Source organism: Lynx canadensis, chromosome B3 (genome assembly GCF_007474595.2).
Source record: "Lynx canadensis isolate LIC74 chromosome B3, mLynCan4.pri.v2, whole genome shotgun sequence".
NCBI classification, from domain to species: domain Eukaryota; kingdom Metazoa; phylum Chordata; class Mammalia; order Carnivora; family Felidae; genus Lynx; species Lynx canadensis.
Window position 1 is genome coordinate 31,639,626 of NC_044308.2, and position 19,229 is coordinate 31,658,854.

Here is a 19,229-nt window from a genome sequence, read left to right on the forward strand (position 1 = left end):
TGGGGCCTCGTTACCCCTCACACCTCTAGGCACGGGGGACCGGCATGGCGGCTGCTGACACTGCGGCTGGCCTGTGACGGCCCGGCTGAACCCCTGCAGCAAGAGATGGCCAGCTGGGGTGTTTCGGGGGGTCACCATTTAGAGTCCTGTGCCCTGTGGAGCTGATGGAGCTCAGCTCCAGGCCAAGGGCACAGGGGTGAAGACTTTGGAGCCAGAGAGCTCAGGGTTTCCAGGCCGGTTTTCCTATTTAGTGTTGACTCTCCTGAGCAATTTGCCCTGCCCCGCCCCGCTCACCCTAGCCTCAGTTTCATCATCTGTATAGTGGGGAGAGGGCCGTGATGAAGATTAAGTGGACAAAGTCTGTCCAGGGTCGAGCACGGAGCCTGGCACCGGTGCGTGTATAACATGTGCCCCCCCACCCCCCCCGTCACCCTGCCTAAAGCTACTGAGAGAGAGCAAAGCAGCCCCAGGGGCCAGGAGCTGGCCCAGCCGCACAGCTACACCTGGGTGTTCTGTGGGCCTACTTCACAGCATCACATGAAGCCACTTTCTGACCGTGATGGAGCAAGACAAAAACAAAGCCACTCGGAAATCATGTCTGAACACAGCTAAAACACGAATATTGTTCAAACCACAAAAATGAGGTAGCCTGGGTGACTCAGTCAGTTAAGTGTCTGGCTTCGGCTCAGGTCACGATCTCGCGGTTTGTGAGTTCGAGCCCTGCGTCTGGCCTGTGCTGATAGCTCGGAGTCTGGAGCCTGCTTCTGATTCTGTATCTCCCTATCTCTCTGCTCCTCCCCTGCTCACGCTCTCTCTCTCTCTCAAAAATAAATAAACATTAAAAAAATTAAAAAAAAAAAACACAAAAATGACCAGACAGTCGACTTCTCTGGCCAAATTGAGTGCCTGCTCCTTTATCAAGGACAGCTTTGTTCCTCCTGCCTTCTGGATGAGAATTCAGAATTATTCCGCCTCCTGAGAGCATGCAACCAGAGCAAAGGCCTGTGTCCTCAAACACTGTCTCAAATCACCTAACTAGAGCTGAATCCTTTCCGTCCTTTCCAACACATCCTTCCAGATGCCCCCACTCCTTGGCTGCAATGAATCAATAAACGCAGTTCTATTACAGGTGTGCACTTGGCTGTCTTTGGCTGGAGGGGATTGGGAGTACAGAGTACAGAGCACTGTCTCTTTAGATTCTTGTGTTCTCCAGGGTGGAATTCTAGGCTATTTTCACCCACCTACGCCCCTTTCATCATTTCTGTGAAGGTGTGTGTGCCCCCTGCTTTCAATTCATTGTCTCCTCCTCAAGCCACAAGAGGAAAGCCTCAGAGCCGGGCTGCAAGGAAGGGGGAGAGGTCCTGAGGGCCACCTGCCAGGTCTCTGGTGTGGGGGGGAGGAGCCGCAGGCAGGACATCCGGGCATCTGGAGGGATCCAAGGAGGCTGAGATAATCTTGAGCCAAGGGGACAGTGGATGGAGAGACTGGAGCTCCCTGTTTCCTAGTGCTCACCTTAGCCCCTGGAAAGCCAGCACGAGGACAGTCAATGAGCTTCTAGTGAGCTAGAAGGAGCAGATTCCCAAGGACTTTCTGGAGGGGAGGTTGGCATGACTGCGCAATCTCTTAGGGTACTTGAGGTTGGGACATCTGTAGGGCCCCATCCCTGGGAGCTCACCTACTTTGCCTCTGCCCCTCCAACCTCATCTAGATTCTTTCTTAGGGGCCATTATGTCCTCTACTCACCCCCATCCTCATTGGCTGGACCCTTTCTGGCTGGTTTGCCTCTCCTGCCTCCAGCTCATGCCAGCACATCCTTCGCAGCCTTGAGTTGCTAGAAATGGTACTCCCTCTCTGCCAGGCTCCGGGCTCACCCCACAGCTTCACAAAGTGGCTCTGCTTTCAGACTCCTGTGCAATGCTTCTGGTAATCCATGTGTCACACACTTCGCCTCTGGGAACTCGAGCCTCGCGGCAGTTGGCACCTTCAGAAACCCTTCTCATCTGGCTTGTCACCCGGCCTCTTTTGGCTACTTCCCCCCTCATGACTCACCTCCCCCCATGAATCCTCCTGGGCCCAGACCTTCACGATGCAGGCAGCAGTGAGGGGAGGGGCTTCCTGAGGGGCACTCCCACCTGGGGGCACCCTCCCCTACTCAGTCTCCTGGGATGCCTGTGCCCCTGCCCACCTCGGGCCCAGTGTTCCGTCTCAGAAGGCTCCTGAGCTAGACTTCTGCTTCAAGAAGAAGAATCTTCGGGGCGCCTGGGTGGCTCAGTCGGTTAAGCGTCCGACTTCAGCTCAGGTCACGATCTCACGGTCCGTGAGTTCGAGCCCCGCGTCAGGCTCTGGGCTGATGGCTCAGAGCCTGGAGCCTGCTTCCGATTCTGTGTCTCCCTCTCTCTCTGCCCCTCCCCCATTCATGCTCTGTCTCTCTCTGTCTCAAAAATAAAAATAAAAGGTTAAAAAAAAATTTAAAAAAAAAGAAGAAGAATCTTCTTCTAGAATCTCATCTAGACTTCTGCTTCAAGTCCATCTCCAGTCGTGCCTCAGGACCACCCTCCCAGAGTTTTTAAGCTCCCTGCCCATTTTTGAGGTCCAGATCTCAGGCCCTGCCTGCTGAGATGGAAGTAAAATCCTCAGTAGGGCAGCGGACTTGGAGAGGTCTGGGATAGGCAGGGCTGATAGTTGGCAATGGATTCCCTTAGGGAGGGGCTGATGGTTGTCTGTTGTCTGATAGGAAGGTTTTGGAGGGGCTGAGAGAGAGAGGCTCTCTACCCCTTCCCCCCACTTCCCTACACTGTCCCCTATATCTTTCTGTGAATGAAGGTGCCAGAGGCCCCTCACGGCTCACAGAGCCCTCTGCAGGCACCATGGGATTTTTGCAGCCAGCCTACAGGGTAAGGGTTATCATTATCCCATTTCACAGCTGGAAAGACTCAGCTTCTTGTAGGCGCTGGCTGGGAGCTGAGCGGAAAGCAAACTTCCAGTGTCTGATCCAGACCTATCATCTCCCCGGGCTATGTGGCTGCCTAGGAAGCGGCCTTTTTATGTATTAATGGCCACATTTACTGAGTACCTACTGTGTACCAGGCACCTGGGGTGGGGTTGGGGAAGGGGACATAAGACAGAATGTAGAAGAGCCAAGGCTCGGAGCTGTGAGTGAATATCATTATGGTTAGGCGTGGGTAGAATATTCTGGGTTGGAGCACAGGTTTCAGAGGTCACGGCGGCCACCAAGGCTGAGGGACCCATGCCGCAGGTGAGGGAGCCATGGCAGGTTTACAGTAAGGGCAACACGCCTGGATTTGCACTTAGGATAGGTCACCTGGTAGCTATGTCCTAGAACGGAGGGGGCCAAGTGAGCAGGAGGGCCCCGTTAGTGGACTGTCAGCTCCTGGTCTCTGAGTTAGCCTGCTGAGGGAGCCCCCCACCCACATAGAGGAGAAGAAGGGGTCTTCCTCTTGGCCTCCATGAGGCTCTCCCCCACTGTGAAGCAGGGTTCCCCACGCAGCCAGAGGAGGAAGGATGAGATGCCTCCAGTCTCCCCAGCCAGTCCTCTGAGGGGGTCTGGCCGCCAGGCCCTTGCCCTTGCTGGCCCTTCTAAATCCCCAGACCACGGTTCAGCTGTCCCCAGGGTCCACCGCGAGGAGGTGGATTTGCATATCTGAGAGTAAAAAAAAATTCTGTCCGCAGAAGCTTAGCGCCATCAGGGCTGCTGAGCCCCCCTTTTGTCTGTTTGAGTAAGAGCTGGCTAAAGGCTGAAGGATAATTAGTCCCCCGTGGGCAATGCTGTCCCCCCTCCTTGAAGATTTAAAGGCACAGCCCACCTACTCAACCCGTGTCTCCTTCCCACAGTTCCCCGTGGGCTCCAGCCCTTCTCCTGCAGCCTCTCCCGCCCCCTCTTCTCAGTCCTGGAGGCTGAGGAGGGGATGGCTGCCTCTGGCAGGAGCCGATGAATGGGCATTTTATCTGATTAAACTGGGAGTGAACTGGCTCTTCTCTATTATCTTTGGACCTGATTGGATATTTAACACCAAATGTATTGTGTGTGTGTGTGCGCGCGCGCGCGCAGGGACTGGGCTTTTCTAGTCTATGTCAGGGGGAAATTGGATTGTACTGAAAAGCATTTAATCGGAGCTCAGGAGTACAGCCTAATAGAGTCACAGAGATGGGGGAGGGGCTGTTTGGCCCTTAGCCTTGGACAAGCAGGGCCCCTGCCTTGGGCCCTGTGTGTTTGAGGGTCCTGCTCTGGGCCTCCTAGGGTCACAACCTTCCCCATGGGCTGAGGAGTTGGTAGGGCCAAGGAGACATGTCCACCCAGAGCCTAAGCACCTTCCAGACCACAGCCCGGTACCTGGGACCCCGGAATTCCCTCTGACTTCCAGGGCCCATCCTCCTGAAGGCAATGTGTCATTGGGCCATTAAGGTGTGGGACTGAAACTGAGCCAGGTTAACAGGAAAGGGGCCATCTTCTAGGATCTGGGGGACTGGGGGCTGGGGGCTGGGCGCCGCTCTCCCCATGTAGCCAGGGTCCAACGTAGATAGAATCTGGGAATTCTCTGAGGTGGTTAATAAGGTGTATTTGTTGAGGCAGATACAGCTTAATTCATAGTTTTCAGTTATTTGGGGTTCAGACAGAGGGTGTGTAGGTCTCCACCTGTGCTCTCAAAGGTTTGGGGTGGGCCTGGGGAGGGGACCTGCAGCCACAGAGCTCTGTTTTGCTCTTGACTAGGAAACTGAGGCAGCCCTCCCACCCAGACAGATGGGCTGGGAACACGATGAGTCAAGCTCACCAGGCTCTTGACTTCTGAGTCACGAGGCTTGGCCAAGGCAGCTGCAGGAGCAGGCTCTGGGCTGGAGACCCCATGCCTGTGCTGGACCAGTGACTGCTCTCCCTCTGTCTTGCCCCATGGTCCCGGGAGGGCTAACTGAGCTTCCGGTAGTTTGCTCACCTCTAAAGTGGGGATGATAACTGTGCGTCCTTCATCAGGTTGGTGCAAGGATGCAATGAGATTATGGCTAAAGTTCGGGGAGCAGAGTACGAGCTCAGTAAAGATTGATGGATGTAATTAGCATTGTTAAAAGGAGGGCTAAGCTGGCAGTTTGTGGAAGGAATGGGTCCCAGTTCCCAGGTGTCACCCCTGGTTCTGTAGTCCCTCCCACCCTCACCAATCAATGATTCAAGCCTTCAGCAATTTATGGCCTCATCATCTTGGCTTTATTTACCGGGAGAGCTGCACTTCTGCCCCACCCACCCACTGTTCAATCAGGAGCGGAGATGGGCAATGACACAGGGATGCATCAGCGGTCTTGCTAAGGAGCAGAGCCAGAGGCCATCCCATCTCCATCTGCCTTGTTTGCTAGGACAAAAAGGGCACATCACCAAGACCAGGTCTCTGACTCCACAGAGGGGAAGCTGGGGCCCAGAGAGGGGAGGCGTGCAGCCAGGGTGACCGCTCTGGTCAGCGGACCCAGGTCTCTCGGTGCCCCTCCTACCCCAGGAGGGGGTACTGCACCCCAGTCCTGGCCACCCTCCCACACTGATTCCCCATGTGTCTTTTGTAGGACAAGGACTTTTGTAGGGAGTTATCTTTTTTTTTTTTTTTAAGTGGGTTTAAAAAAAATTTTTTTTAACATTTATTCATTTTTGAGAGACACAGTGCAAGTGGGAGTGGGGCAGAGAGAGAGGGAGACACAGAATCTGAAGCAGGCTCCAGGCTCTGAGCTGTCAGCATATGGCCTGATGAGGCGCTCAAACTCACAAGCTGTGAGATCATGACCTGAGCCCAAGTCAGAAGTTCAACCAACTGAGCCACCCAGGCGCCCCTGTAGGGAGTTATCTTTATGTTACTATCACTGAGCTTGGGGACGTGCTTCCAGAGAAGGGTCAGAGGGGAGGCCTGGGTGAGTCATGTTGCTACCCCCTCCCCCCTTCCCCCAGCTCGAAGGGTCCACGAACACAGTGGCCTTTAATAAGCCTCCTGCAAAGTGGACAACCCTTCAGTTTCCTGTGCACTGCCATCCACTCTCTTGTCAATCTCTCCATTCTCTCCAAAGCCTCAACAGTCAGGTACAGGGAGAGTATTCCCTCCACTTAACAGATGCCACAGGCCCAGAGGGGTGGAACGATTTATCCAAGGTCACACAGCTCTTGAGTGGTAGAGACCGGACTCAAATGTCCGACAGCTGCACAGATTAGAGGGTTCTGCAGGGCAGGGTAACAGGGCACATGTGAAAAAAGCTGGCCAAATGAATGAATGAATGAATACATGTATCAGACTACAAAGTCAACAGGGGAGGAGAGAGGAAGCTCAGGGTCCATGGGGGTGCAGGCATACTTGACATTGGTTTGCTCTGTCCCCTTCTTGGCTCCTCAAGCACTCTTATCCTTGGGGCACCCCTGGGGCTGGTGCCCCTTTCTTAGCAGCCTCCCCATGCTGTCTCACTCTCCGTGGTCCCTGCAGACTCCTCTCCAGCTGGCCTGGGAGGCTTTCTCATTGGACGTGTACCTCCCACTGTCCAGATCCAGTCCCTAATGTCTGTGGGTCCTGAGACATGCTCTCAGCATGTGCCACCCTCCTTCGCCAAGGGGCCATCCCCTGGGCCTAGTGGTGCTTCTCCCTGAAAGTACTGGGCTCTGGGGAGGGTGGGCTTTGGGAAGAGGCCTGCATGGCTCTCAAGGGCAGGCTCAGGTCCATCTGAGCAGGGAATTCTCAGGTCTTGACTACCTAGAAAGTGATCTAGAACTGTGGGCCTTGGGTTCTGGGGTGCATTTAACCAGCCCCTTGGACCCCTGCCCCCTGGGGAGAGATGGGTATGGAGAAAGCCCAGGAAGGACCCTCTGAATCATCTAAGGAGGGTACCCCCATCTTGTCCAATAACCCTGTTCCATGGGCCCGGACGCCCTTTCCTGGGGCCAAGGTCACTTGCTCCTTTGGTCAAGTTGATCAGGAAGACAAGCCCACTCCAGAGGCCAGTGGCTTTCCCGTGCTGGGCTGCACCAGGCTCCCCACCTGCTCTAGGGACCAGGCAGGGGGTGGTGCACCCATAAGTGCTGTGAGTATGTGGAGTGGGGGAGGGCAGCTGGCCTGCGGGGGGGCCTTGCTCAGCGCTCACACACACCGAGAGACAATAAATCGACAAACACTTAATCTCTCTGCAAATTGAAACGGAGCCGTAAATATCTGCTGCATCCCGGCAGCTGAGTTATGAGTCTTGTTTATTAATCTCTTTAGTCCCAGGTGATGGATGGGGGAGGAGAATGGCCCACCAGAGACTCAGAGGGCGGGGGCAAGGAGGGGAGAGGAGTGGGCCGGGGGTCTGGGAACGTCCCTTCTGGAGAAAGGGTCAGAGGGCGGAGGCCTGCAGGATTTGCAGGATTTGCAAGATTTGCAGGCCTCCCCCCCCCCGCCCCCACACCCCCCCTGCAAGGACTCATGAACACAGTGACTCATCATAAGCCTCCTGCACAGTGGACAGCCCTTCACTTTCCAACACACTGCCATCCGCTATTATCAGTCCTCCTCACAGCCTCAAGAGCGGGACAGGGGAGAGCATTCCCTCTACTTAACCATGAGGAGACAGGCACAGAGAGATGGACTGATTTATCCAAGGTCACACAGATCTTGAGTGGTGGGGACAGACCAAAGCCTTCCAGAGCTGCATGGAGAGGAGGGGAGGAGGGGCCGCAGGGGGAGACAACAGGGTACATGTAGGACGGGCTCCTTATTTCTTCCTTTCCACTTTTCTCGCCTCCCTCCCTTCCTCAAATGCTTGTGAACTTGCCCTCTCTCTGTCTCTCTTTCTGTGTCTCTCTGCTTTTCTGTATGTGTAGGAACTGGTAGAGGCAGAGAAGAAGAGTCAGGAGAGGTAGAGTCAGGAGCTGATGAGGGCTTCAGCTGAGCCCGGGAGCTGCGACTGTGGCACACTCACAAGATCTGTTTTCAGGAATCCACCCCCAGCGTCAGCACTCAGGGCTCACAACTTAGGGGTCGCAGGAGTGCAGGGGCAGAACCGTGGAGGGCTGGATCCCTGAGAGGACTTCCTGCCTGCGGGAGCTGGGTCTGGAGGGGTAGGTGGGGTGGGCGTGATGTGGTGCTTGTGCGTGATGAACACATGCCCTTACCTGGGCCTCTGGCCATGGGGACAGATGGGACAGGGGTACTTGTGGAGGTGACGGGACAGAAGACTGACCTGGCAAACTGGGGCCATGAGCACTGGGCAGTGGAGTTGGGGAGCTAGAGGGATAAGGTGGTGTTTGGGGGACGTGTCTGGTGGTTTGTGTGGCATGGCCTGGGAATTGGGGGCATCTGATTGGAGGCTGCTGGCTGTACTTTCTTTGTCTGTCTCTGATTCCAAAGTATTGGGGTCCCCTGGTAGGCTTAGACACAGGACCTGGGTGATCTGCCTCCCAGTGTCACTCCAGCTCATGGGGGTCAATGCCAGGCTCCTGGGCTTTGTGATACCACCATCCCAGGCAGACATTCCTGCAAGTGACCAACGTGGGCAGTGTCATCAGGTTAACCACTGCCTGTGGCTGCAGGAGGCTCCTGCTCAGGACCCATCACCTGCCACCAGGTGGTGCCTGAGGAGCAGGGCCTGGTCTGAGCCTCTCAGCCTCACCAGCCTGCAGACCTCATCCTGGAGGGGGCCAAAGGCAAGACCATGGCCCCAGTCACAGTGCAGGGGCCCCAAGGGACCCCGGAACATCTGCTCCAACCTCCTCTGCCAATGGAGGAAAGGAACTGGGGATCAGGGAGGGGAAGAGAGCTCAAGGTCACTTTAAGGAGGTGCAGAGAGCTCTGTGAGAGCAGGGGACCATGTGGAGCAGAGCTGGGTGGGCAGAGGGTGTGTGCCCTGTCGCTATGGGGCTCAGAGGGCAAGGGCGTGGCAACCGTGAGTGGAGCAGGCCCAGGTCAGGGGAGCGCCCACGCCATGCAGGGTGAGACTGTCTCTGGTTTAGCACCACAAGTCCTACGGCTCGGGGATGCCTCAGATCTGGGCAGGGGTGGTTGGGCACCCTGGGGCCATGCCAGGCAAGCATGCAGGACCATGCTTCCAGGTATCTCTGCTGCACGGCCAGCCCCCCTTTATGAAGGCCCCTCACCTGCCCCATCTGGCCCTAAGGGGCACTTAGAGCATGGTAAGCAGGTCTCCTGTGCTGTCAAAGCTCAGGGACACAAAGTGCTCACAGCCACTATAGGAAGGTGTGGCAGGGCCGGCACCTCTCCACCTGGCTGGGGGGTCTCCTGGGCTTGGGAGGCCTGCCTACCTGCGGTCCAGACCCCACCCCTGCTGCTGTGTGGCCTGGGAGAGGTCACCAATCCTCAGGTCTTCCTCCCCGTCCTTGCCCATGAAATGGGGCCCCCTCCCTTGGGGCAATGGTGTCCAGAGGAGCAGAAGTCAACTTACCACCCTTAGCAGAGGTTAAATGGGGTGGCGCAGCCAGTAAGTGAAGTTAAAGAAATGAGGACCAAGGGATCATTCTGGGGTCCAGCAGATTTAAGAAAGGAGAAGAGACAGCAGCTGTGCGAAAGCGGGGGCGGGCACGTGGGGGCCAGGAAGGGGAGAGATGGAGGGAGGGGGAAAGGCTTTCAAAGACAGAATGAAAGAGATGAGTTATTCCAGTGTGGTGAGGTTGAGAAAACTCCACTGAATCTTTAAACAACCCTTGTCAATTATTCATCTGCTGGTATGAGGGCCCTCTGGTCTGCCACAAATCTCCTCTGAGCACAGGAGGAAGAGGGGGGGGGGGGGGTGGATAGGGGAGTCAGAGAGAGAGAGAAAGCCAGAGAATCAAAAAGAAATAGAAATAACTGAAAAAAGGCAGAAGCAGGGAGAGGCAGAAATAAGGGCGGGGGGAGAGGGAGAAAGGAGGGGGTGTGTTGGGGGAGAATGGAGGGAGAGGGCCAGAGAGAGGAGGGTAATGTCCCTGTGCTGGAATTTCTACACTAGAAACAGCACTGATCACACATTTCTTGAATAGCAACTGAGTACTTCTGCCTCCGTTCCTCTCTCTGTACTGAGGGCTTACTAGGTGTGCCCAGAAATGCTGGGTAAGTGTGGCACTTAAGAAGATAAACTGTCTCAGCCATGCCCCTTTGCCATTTATCCCTCGCCAAATATTTCCTGTGTGCCTACCCTGGGTTACTCTGTTGTTTCCTGAAGTGTGGCTTGCTCCTACCTGCTGGGAACTTCCAGACTCAGGGCCTTGGCTTCTTCCTCCACCACCCTGCCCCCCACACAGCTGGACATAGCAACTAGGAACCTGGAAGGGGTAGGGAGTTCTGGTTTTCTGGAAGGTTGGAGGAAGTGCTTGATGATAGAGCTGCCGGGGGAATGGGGAATCCTGGCACACGACAGGTGCTTTATAAGCCCTTTGTGAATGGAACCAGGCCTGTCTGGAGACTGCACGGAGCCCCTCATCTTACCTGCTCTTGACATTGCCTGGCTCAGCATGAGGTGGGCTCAGGAGGGATGGGGGTGAAGGGGACCGCTTGCAAGTTGTTTAATATTTGGGAATTGCCGTGTTCAAGACAAGTCTTAACATCACACTCTTCACACTCAGAAGCCTAGCTCTTCCAAAAAAGACTTCCTGGGTTGCTCAAAAGGGAGGTGAAGACTTCCTTTAGCTCTGCCTGGGCCCTTACACTTGACCTGAGATCACACCTGCAGAACCCTGGCTCTGGTGGGTCCACTCAGGACAGGAGCTTTGCCCCACATGGACAAAGTGGCACCTGAAAGGCCTGTGTTAAAACCAGCCCCAGATTAGAAAACATAAATAGACACTTCTCTAAAGAAGACATCCGGATGGCCAACAGGCACATGAAAAGATGCTCAACGTCGCTCCTCATCAGGGAAATACAAATCAAAACTACACTCAGATATCACCTCACGCCAGTCAGAGTGGCCAAAAGGAACAAATCAGGAGACTATAGATGTGGAGAGGATGTGGAGAAACGGGAACCCTCTTGCACTGTTGGTGGGAATGCAAATTGGTGCAGCTGCTCTGGAAAGCAGTGTGGAGGTTCCTCAGAAAATTAAAAATAGACCTACCCTATGACCCAGCAATAGCACTGCTAGGAATTTACCCAAGGGATACAGGAGTGCTGATGCATAGGGGCACATGTACCCCAATGTTTATAGCAGCACTTTCAACAATAGCTGAATTATGGAAAGAGCCTAAATGTTCATCAACTGATGAATGGATAAAGAAATTGTGGCTTATGTACACAATGGAGTACTACGTGGCAATGAGAAAGAATGAAATACGGCCCTTTGTAGCAACGTGGATGGAACTGGAGAGTGTGATGCTAAGTGAAATAAGCCATACAGAGAAAGACAGATACCATATGGTTTCACTCTTATGTGGATCCTGAGAAACTTAACAGGAACCCATGGGGGAGGGGAAGGAAAAAAAAAAGAGGTTAGAGCGGAAGAGAGCCAAAGCATAAGAGACTCTTCAAAACTGAGAACAAACTGAGGGTTGATGGGGGGGTGGGAGGGAGGGGAGGGTGGGTGATGGGTATTGAGGAGGGCACCTTTTGGGATGAGCACTGGGTGTTGTGTGGAAACCAATTTGACAATAAACTTCATATATTGGAAAAAAAATAAAAAAATTTAAAAAATTTAAAAAAAATAAAAAAAAATAAAACCAGCCCCAGATGGAAGAGTTGGCAGCTGAGAATGAAGAATGAAGGCGGACCCATGGGTGCACTTGGGAATGGGTGCCAAGTGGGCTTGTTGGGGCCATAGAGGTGAGACTGGCAGGCCCTGGGGCAGCGGGAAGCATCTGTGGCTCCCGGCAGAGAGGGCAACAGACCATGTGTCCCCTCCACTTCCTTCTCCCTTCCCAAGGTGCTCCTTTCTCCAGAAAATGTTCCATTTCTTATTAAGCCAGAGTAGCCTCTGGAGGGACTCAGAAGCAAAATTGTTTCTTGGGCTCTGGAAATGTGCTACAAGACTAAACTCAGACAAACCACGCTCCAGGAATCTGGTGCCACCGAGAGGCTCACAGCCTGAACACAGAGTCAGAGAGCCGAGGGAGGTAGGTTGTCACCTGCCATGTCACTGGGGCCCACTGCCACCCCCCAGGCTCTGCTGCTGACCTCACGTCCAGGCGTCATACACTGTGATGGCACCATCGCCACCCAGATGTGTTCCAGTGTTAGTCGAGTGTCTCCTCCTGCTCTGTGACTCTGTCCGCAGCTTACACGCTGTGTTCTATGCTCGTTACTATGTTCTACGACTGCATCTCCTATAATACAGTGCTGTTTAATATCACTGTATGGCTTGGGTCTACCACTATGCAACTATACTCCATTGCTCCCTCACTGTGTTCTATTGCTTGTCGCTTTGTCTCTTGGTTGCGTGAATGAGCTTGTCTATTGCTATGTAATTTTGCTTGGTTGCTATGAAACAGTGACCCATTGCTACATGGCTACCTGTGATTTCACGGAGCTACAGATTGTTGTTACCCACCCACGTTCAATTGCTTGTGACGGGGCTCTGCTGGGCATGTGAATGTCTGGGTCCTGCCCTGGTCCTGGCAGGCTCTGGTGAGTGGGTAGGAGCTGGAGCTGGGGGCTGGGTCTCCAGGACCCAACTAGGGCAGAGAGTCACAGGTGGGAATAGCCAGATGGTAAATCCGAGCCGAGAGAGGGACAGAGAGAGAGACAGAGAGAGGAAGGAAGGAAGGGACGAATAATGGGTTGGAGGACAAAGGCAAGGGAGGGAGGGAAAATGGAATGGAACCAAGAGTCAGGATCAAGGAGGGAACAGGCTGGGCCTGAGAAAGGCTGTAATGGGCAAGGGGAAATAGCAGGCCCACTGTACTGAATACTATATGTATTCAGTACAGACTCACTGGGTCTGAGGGACCCAGTGGTGTAAGGTTGGCCAAACGGTATAGGGCGGGGTGTGTAGGCTTCTGCCACTCTCTGGTATTCACCTGGTTATAAGCAAGACAGCATGGGATAGTGGGGTCAGGAAGCATTGGGCAGGGTCATCCCACCTCAGAGCCTCCTCATGGCCATCCTTCATAAAATTAGGAGATTGGACTAGATGCTCTCTAAGGTTCTTTCGGATGCCCTTGCTGTCTAGCCAGGGGTTCTATCACAAGGCCCAGTAAGTATTTACCAACATCTTGCCAGGTGCCCAGCAAGGGGGAGGGTGGAGGGACCAGCCCACCAACAGGAGTGCTGGGGAGATCTCCAGAATCACAACATCTCTGATAGTCTGTGGGTATAGGGGAGCCCTAAGCCCCCTTGCATGCACTCAGAGCCTTCTAGAATCTTGTCTTAGTGCTCTTGGGCCACTTATTTCCCCCCCTCCCCTCTGTTGCTCAGTTTCTTGCTCAGTTACTCGGTCTCTTGCTCAAAAGTTACTCAGCTTGATTTCTCAGGCTGCAGTCTAGTCCATCTCTTAGGGTTTCATCCTTAAGGGAAGATGAAGACGGACTGCAGGCCAGTCACACTGCCAGAGTCTCCAAATGCAAGGTCTGAATGTTTATTCAACCAAGTTGAGGGCTGAGCTGGCAGGTCAGGCCTGAGAGCTGCTTTCCCAAGGGGCAGAGGTGAGAGAAAGGGGTACAGAAGGTGGCCCATGAGTGCTCTGGCACATGCCAGTGGGGGCCTGCTCTGGGGTGGGCAGCGACACTCATGTGGGAGCATTCTGGGCACAACCAGCAGATAGCAACCCTTCCTATTCATCTGATGGGACATGTTCCAGAAAGGTGCAGAAGTGCCCGGGGAAGATGCGGAGGCTGTCGGTGGAGAGGGGCAGGTCCTGAGAAGAGGAGGCCGAGGGCTTCCCTATGGACTGGTGGCCTTGCTTTTGGGCCTTTTCTCAGGATCTTTCTGAGCAGCGTTCCCCATGGGATCCGCTGTGGAAGAGGGAAGGAAGCCACATGTGAATTCACCCATGGTCATTGGGGTGGAACCCCAAGTGGGGACTTCAACTGGACTGTGTCTTTTGGTAGCCTGTTCTTAAGCTCTCTGCATCAAGGGGCCAAGATTCAGCACCAACCCCTCACCAAATTAAGATAGTGCCTTGGCCATCTTCACCAACCCTTTCCCAGCATCTGGTCAACTGGCAATAGGAAGCCACTGCAGCTCCCATGACCAAGCACATAGACTTTGTAATCAAAGATGGTGTCCTCTTTTCTTTAAGTCCCAATTTCTTCTTTTAGAAATTAAAACTAATGGGGTACCTGGGTGGCTCAATCAGTTGAGCATCCGTCTGACTCTTGATTTTGGCTCAGGTCATGATCTTGTGGTTCACAGATTTGAGCCCTGTGTTGGGCTCTGCAGTAACAGCATGTAGCCTGCTTGGGATTCTCTCCCTCTCCCCCCTCTCTGCTCTCCCTTGCTCATTCTTTCTCTCTCTCTCTCTTTCTCTCAAAATAAATAAACTTAAAAAGCAAGCCAATGACTCACAGGGGCTTCCCATTACCCAGTGGACCCGCTCCTGAGAAAGTTCTGGGTTGATCACTACGTGAGTCAATGGATCCCTGCCTTACAAGTGTTGCAAGGGTGTGCTTTGAAGGAAATTGTGTGAGAGTTCCATTCAAAAGGTGAAGAAACTGTAAGATAAAGAATCCATACCTTCTACCAGTTTAGCTTTGGGGTGAGTCACTCACAGAGTATATCTGAAGGGAAGTCTTACTTGCCACCTATGGAATGAATCAGGTGGCAGTCAAACGTCTTCTCTGTGGCCCTTATCACCGCTCTGGTCCTCCTAGCGCTAGGTGGAGACACTCACCATTTCGTGGGACATCTTGGGCACCAGAGATTCTTCCTCTGCTTCCTGAGAGGCGGATGTGCTACAGTCCATTGTAGAGCTCACCAGGGTGTTGGACGCATGGATGGTACCCAGCTTCTCATCTAAGATCTTGGGGTTTAGGATGGGCAGAACCTTGCTGTTGTCTGGTGTCAAGAAGTTTTCTGGCTTCTGGGGAGAGAAGGTGCAAAGAAATTTCTGTCTTTCTACCACAAGTGTGCTTACGAGACCCCCAAGCCTCTCCTCCTCCTGGCTCAGGAGGCCCTGCATGCTTGGCACCTCTTAGCACCTGCCCCCTTGCTCCGTGGGGTCTTCCCACACTGTCCTTGGCATTCCCCCAACATGCCAAGCTCTTTCCTGCCTCAGGGCCTTTCCATCTGTTTTTCTCTCCGCCCAGAAGTCTCATGAGTCTTTACATGGCTGTCCCCTTCTTATCATTCAGGTCGCAGCCCAGATGTGATCTTTCTAGAGAGGCCCTGGCCTTCAAGATAGAGGCTTATCTTCTCTAAAGTCAGCCCTGCTCCAATATACTCTCTATTCACATTATCCCATTTTACTGTCCAGAGTACTTAACTCTACCAGAAAATTAACTTTCAAAAAATGCTGTCTGTCTCCCTCCTCTAGTACCCACACTAGGAACGGAAGTGACATGTGAGCAGATACTTTGTTTATCCCTAGTGTCTGCCTCATTGGAAGTGCTCAGTAAATATTTGTCACAAGAATAAATAAACCATGCCATCTAGGACTCTCATACTTGGTGCAGTAACAATAGCCTCTAAAATCTCCAAGCTCCTTTGACACCCTTTGCTGGGTAGATTTCTTTTCCATTCCATCTCTGCTGTTACCTTCCCCATATTATAACCCATTAGTCTCCTCTCTCTGTACTGCACTGGGCCTCCTCTTTGGCCTTCCCTGTTCTTTTTCCTCTTCTCTTCTTCCCTTGGCATGACTATTTCTCTCATCTCTGCTTGTCTACAACTCAGCCTCTCCATGAAATCTTGATGGCCTCCACCCATACTTGCACAAAGCTTTCCTGGGATCTTCCAGCCCAGCAGCTGGCTCTCTCTGCTCTTACACTGTTCTCTAATTCCAGGCTTATTTGCCATTTTTATTTTTTTGTTCAAATTTTAAGTTCCCTGGGCTTAGGGACATGTGTTAGGCTCCCTTTGGGGAGAGGTTATTTTAAAGCTCTTTTGGAAATCCATGGTTAGCCCTAACACATGCCCATTGTTCAAAGGCTGTAGGGACCTCAAAGGTCTTTCCTATATCAATTGTTGGAATTCTGTCATGGCCACATAGCAGATAAATATGCCATCGTCTGCACCAGAAGCTGAGAGAACAATGGGCACAGTGCCAACCAGGACAGATGTTCTCAGCGTTACAGGTGCCTGAATGCCTGACCCTGAACAAACAGAGAGAATGAGTACAGGTGGGCCTCTATAGTGTAAACTCTATATGAAAACCCACACATATGAGACAGATGAATCAGGACAAGGATGCTTAACGTTACCACTCAGATCCTTTAAATAATGATTCCTTTATGCCCTTATAAAATACAATTTAGGGGGGCACCTGGGTGACCCAGTTGGTTGGGTATCCAATTCCTGATTTCGGCTCAGGTCATGATCCCAGGGTCATGGGATCGAGCCCCGAGTCGGGCTCTGCCCTGAGCGTGGAGCCTACTTGGGATTCTCTCTCTCCCTCTATCTCTTCCCCTCCTCCCCTCTCAAAATAAATAAACTTAAAAAAAGTAAAATTTGGTATGCAGGAATTCATTAACATGAAGTCTTTTCAGGCTTATGTCAGTAGAGTAAGGGATGGATAGTGGTACAAGGACAGAGGCATCCAGTCCAGTATGGGTCTCATCTCCCACTCCTGTCAGATGGGTACAAGGACAGATAATTCCAAAGAGAAAGCAGCTATATGAGGACTCTTGGAATGAGAAGTGTGGAGCATTGGGTGACCTTGAGGCTGATTTTGGTACCTGTTGTGGTTTAAAAAAATTTTTTTAATGTTTATTTATTATTGAGAGAGAGACACAGAGCGTGAGCAGGGGAGGGGTAGAGAGAGGGGGAGACACAGAATCCGAAGTAGGCTCCAGGCTCTGAGCTGTCAGCACAGAGCCTGACACGGGGCTCGAACTCACAGACTGTGAGATCACGACCTCAGCCGAAGTCGGTCGCCTAACCAACTGAGCCACCCAGGCACCCCACCCAAACTGTTTCATAACCCAAACTGCTGGGCCTGTTTTGTCTCTGAGCTTTAGGCCTGCTATCTCTCTCCCCTGCCTCTCCCAGTGGCTATAGTTTAGGGAGGGCAAGATTCCTTTAAAAAAAGTTTTTTTTAACGTTTATTTAGTCTTGAGAGAGAGAGAGAGAGAGAGCAAAGGAAGGGCAGAGAGAGCGAGACACAGAATCTGAAGCAGGCTCCAGGCTCTGAGCTGTCAGCACAGAGCCCAACGCAGGGCTTGAACTCAGGAACTGCGAGATCATGACCTGAGCTGAAGCTCAACTGCTCAACCGACTGAGCCACCCAGGCGTCCCACCGGAGGGCAAGATTCCTTTAGAGGCTCCCCACTGAGCACACCCAGTGCCTCTGTGTAGCATCTGAGTCAGGTGATTTGGGGTTGCCTTATCTCTGTGTTTTAGATAGGAAAAGGCACCACATGTGTCTCCTGTTCTGAACAGCTAAGCACCAAATTGGCTATAGCAGGAGAACTACGGAATACACAACAGATGCATGCATAGGTAGATGGATGCAGGAGAGAATGAAGGGAAGAACAACTAGCCAGGGCAAAGACTAAGTCCCCATTGACCAGGTGGCCGCTGGGGCTGAGGCGAGATGCTGATTCAGGACCTATAATGACATTTCTCCTCATTTCCAGGCAGAAAGCCAATCTCAATGCCCTGGATTTCATAGACTGCCATCTAATCCAGTTAGGGGAGGAAGTGGAAGTAATGAAATCAAGGGAGAGGTCTCCAGAGGAGCCCCATCAGTTCTAAAGCAGGGACACATTGCAGAGGGTGTCCCCTCCCCCAAACCTGTCTCCCTGACATCCACCCTGTGTGGGTTCAGCACCAGTTGGGTAAACTCAGTGGCCCAGACCTGACATTTACTGGGCCCCTGATCAGAGCTGGGTACTTATTAGGTACTTAATTTTTTTTTTTTCAAAAGAAAGGCAGATTGCCACTTACAGTGCCCCATTTAGATGTGTCTGGGGTCTTGGAAGCTTGACTGCCCTACATTCTCCTACAAATAGACCTTGAGAACTTGTTTGGAAGTTCTAGCAGGGGAGTGCAGCTACTCATATGCTCATATGCCCTTGACCAAGAATGTTCTTCCACTATCTACCAAGCTGAGTCAGCTTCTGAAGAGATGTACATGTAGTGGTGAGGGAGGAAGGGGACACCTGCCCACAATTCTAGTCCCCTGCTCTAATCAACTTCACCAGGATCCATTCTGGCCTGGGGGCAAGTCAGTGGGTGACCTTTACAGAAAAATCTTTAGATTTCCATACAGTACAAGCCCTAAAGGAGGTAGTCTGGTCATATAAGGGGTGCCAGGAGGACCACAATGTCCCACACAGTGCCTGAATTCTCCCTAATCATTCCTTTTTCCCAATATTGCCTATTTAGACTCCTCAGTCTCAATCTGCCCACGTTTTGGGGAGGAGATTTTGCCCTCCTTTCCTTGCTTCTCATGAGAGGGGAGCTTGTCTGGGGCTAAAGGAAGGGGCCAGGCTGCTGGAAATGGTGGGTGGTCAAGGTGGAGGATGGGGGAAGAGGATAATGCTTAAATGGGGATGAGGAGGGGGTAGAGCCTTGGGGACTAAATCCTCCCTATGTAAGCCCAGCCTTTCCTAGCTCTCCTCCTTTCTTACAGGTGGGGATGGAGTCTGCTAGCCCTATAAGCCTGCTTGTTTGCTTTTCTATTTGGCAGACCTTGCCCTGCTGGCTGAGGCAGCGTTGGGCTGACAAGTGGCCTCTCCCTCTGTGGTTCCGTGGCTGCAGCATGTCCTGCTTCATTAGAGATGTAATTGGAGACCTACTTTGAAATCTCAAAGCAATGCACAGCCATGCACTGGCTCAGACTCGATACGCATCCCACGACTGCTTGTGCTCCGCAGCTGCCCCACACCACGTGAGTGTCGTGGTGGAGAGAAGACACCCCTTCCTTATGCCTCTCAGCCCTCACTGTTGCCTGCCTGCAGAGGAGGGTCTTTTGAGACAGACCAGGCCAATAGCATCACAGGCTCCAGGCTTCTTGGGTCACCTGTTTCGTCCTCCTCTCCTAACATCTTCTGCCTCCCTCCTACCGACTCCATCCCCTAAATCCCTGATCATGCAAAATGCAACAGTTCCAGCCGGCCCTGGCAATTACAGACTAGCCAGGATGCAGCTGCTGTCCTTGGTGCTGAAAGCGCCCGCCTTCCGGCCTGCCCGCCTCTTGCCCCG

The 19,229-nt window shown here is 52.8% G+C and overlaps 1 protein-coding gene across 1 annotated transcript in view; it reads right to left on the minus strand.

The window, feature by feature from the left end:
• Positions 1-8,550: 8,550 nt before the first annotated feature.
• Positions 8,551-19,229, minus strand: part of LOC116737744 (coiled-coil domain-containing protein 33-like) — a 73,368-nt gene continuing 62,689 nt past the window's right edge. The window contains exons 14-15 of the mRNA XM_032593503.1: positions 14,758-14,946; positions 8,551-8,721 (exon numbers count right to left, since the gene is read on the minus strand). Of these exons, the coding sequence (XP_032449394.1) occupies positions 8,551-8,721; positions 14,758-14,946 (360 nt within the window). The remainder of the gene's footprint in view (positions 8,722-14,757; positions 14,947-19,229) is intronic.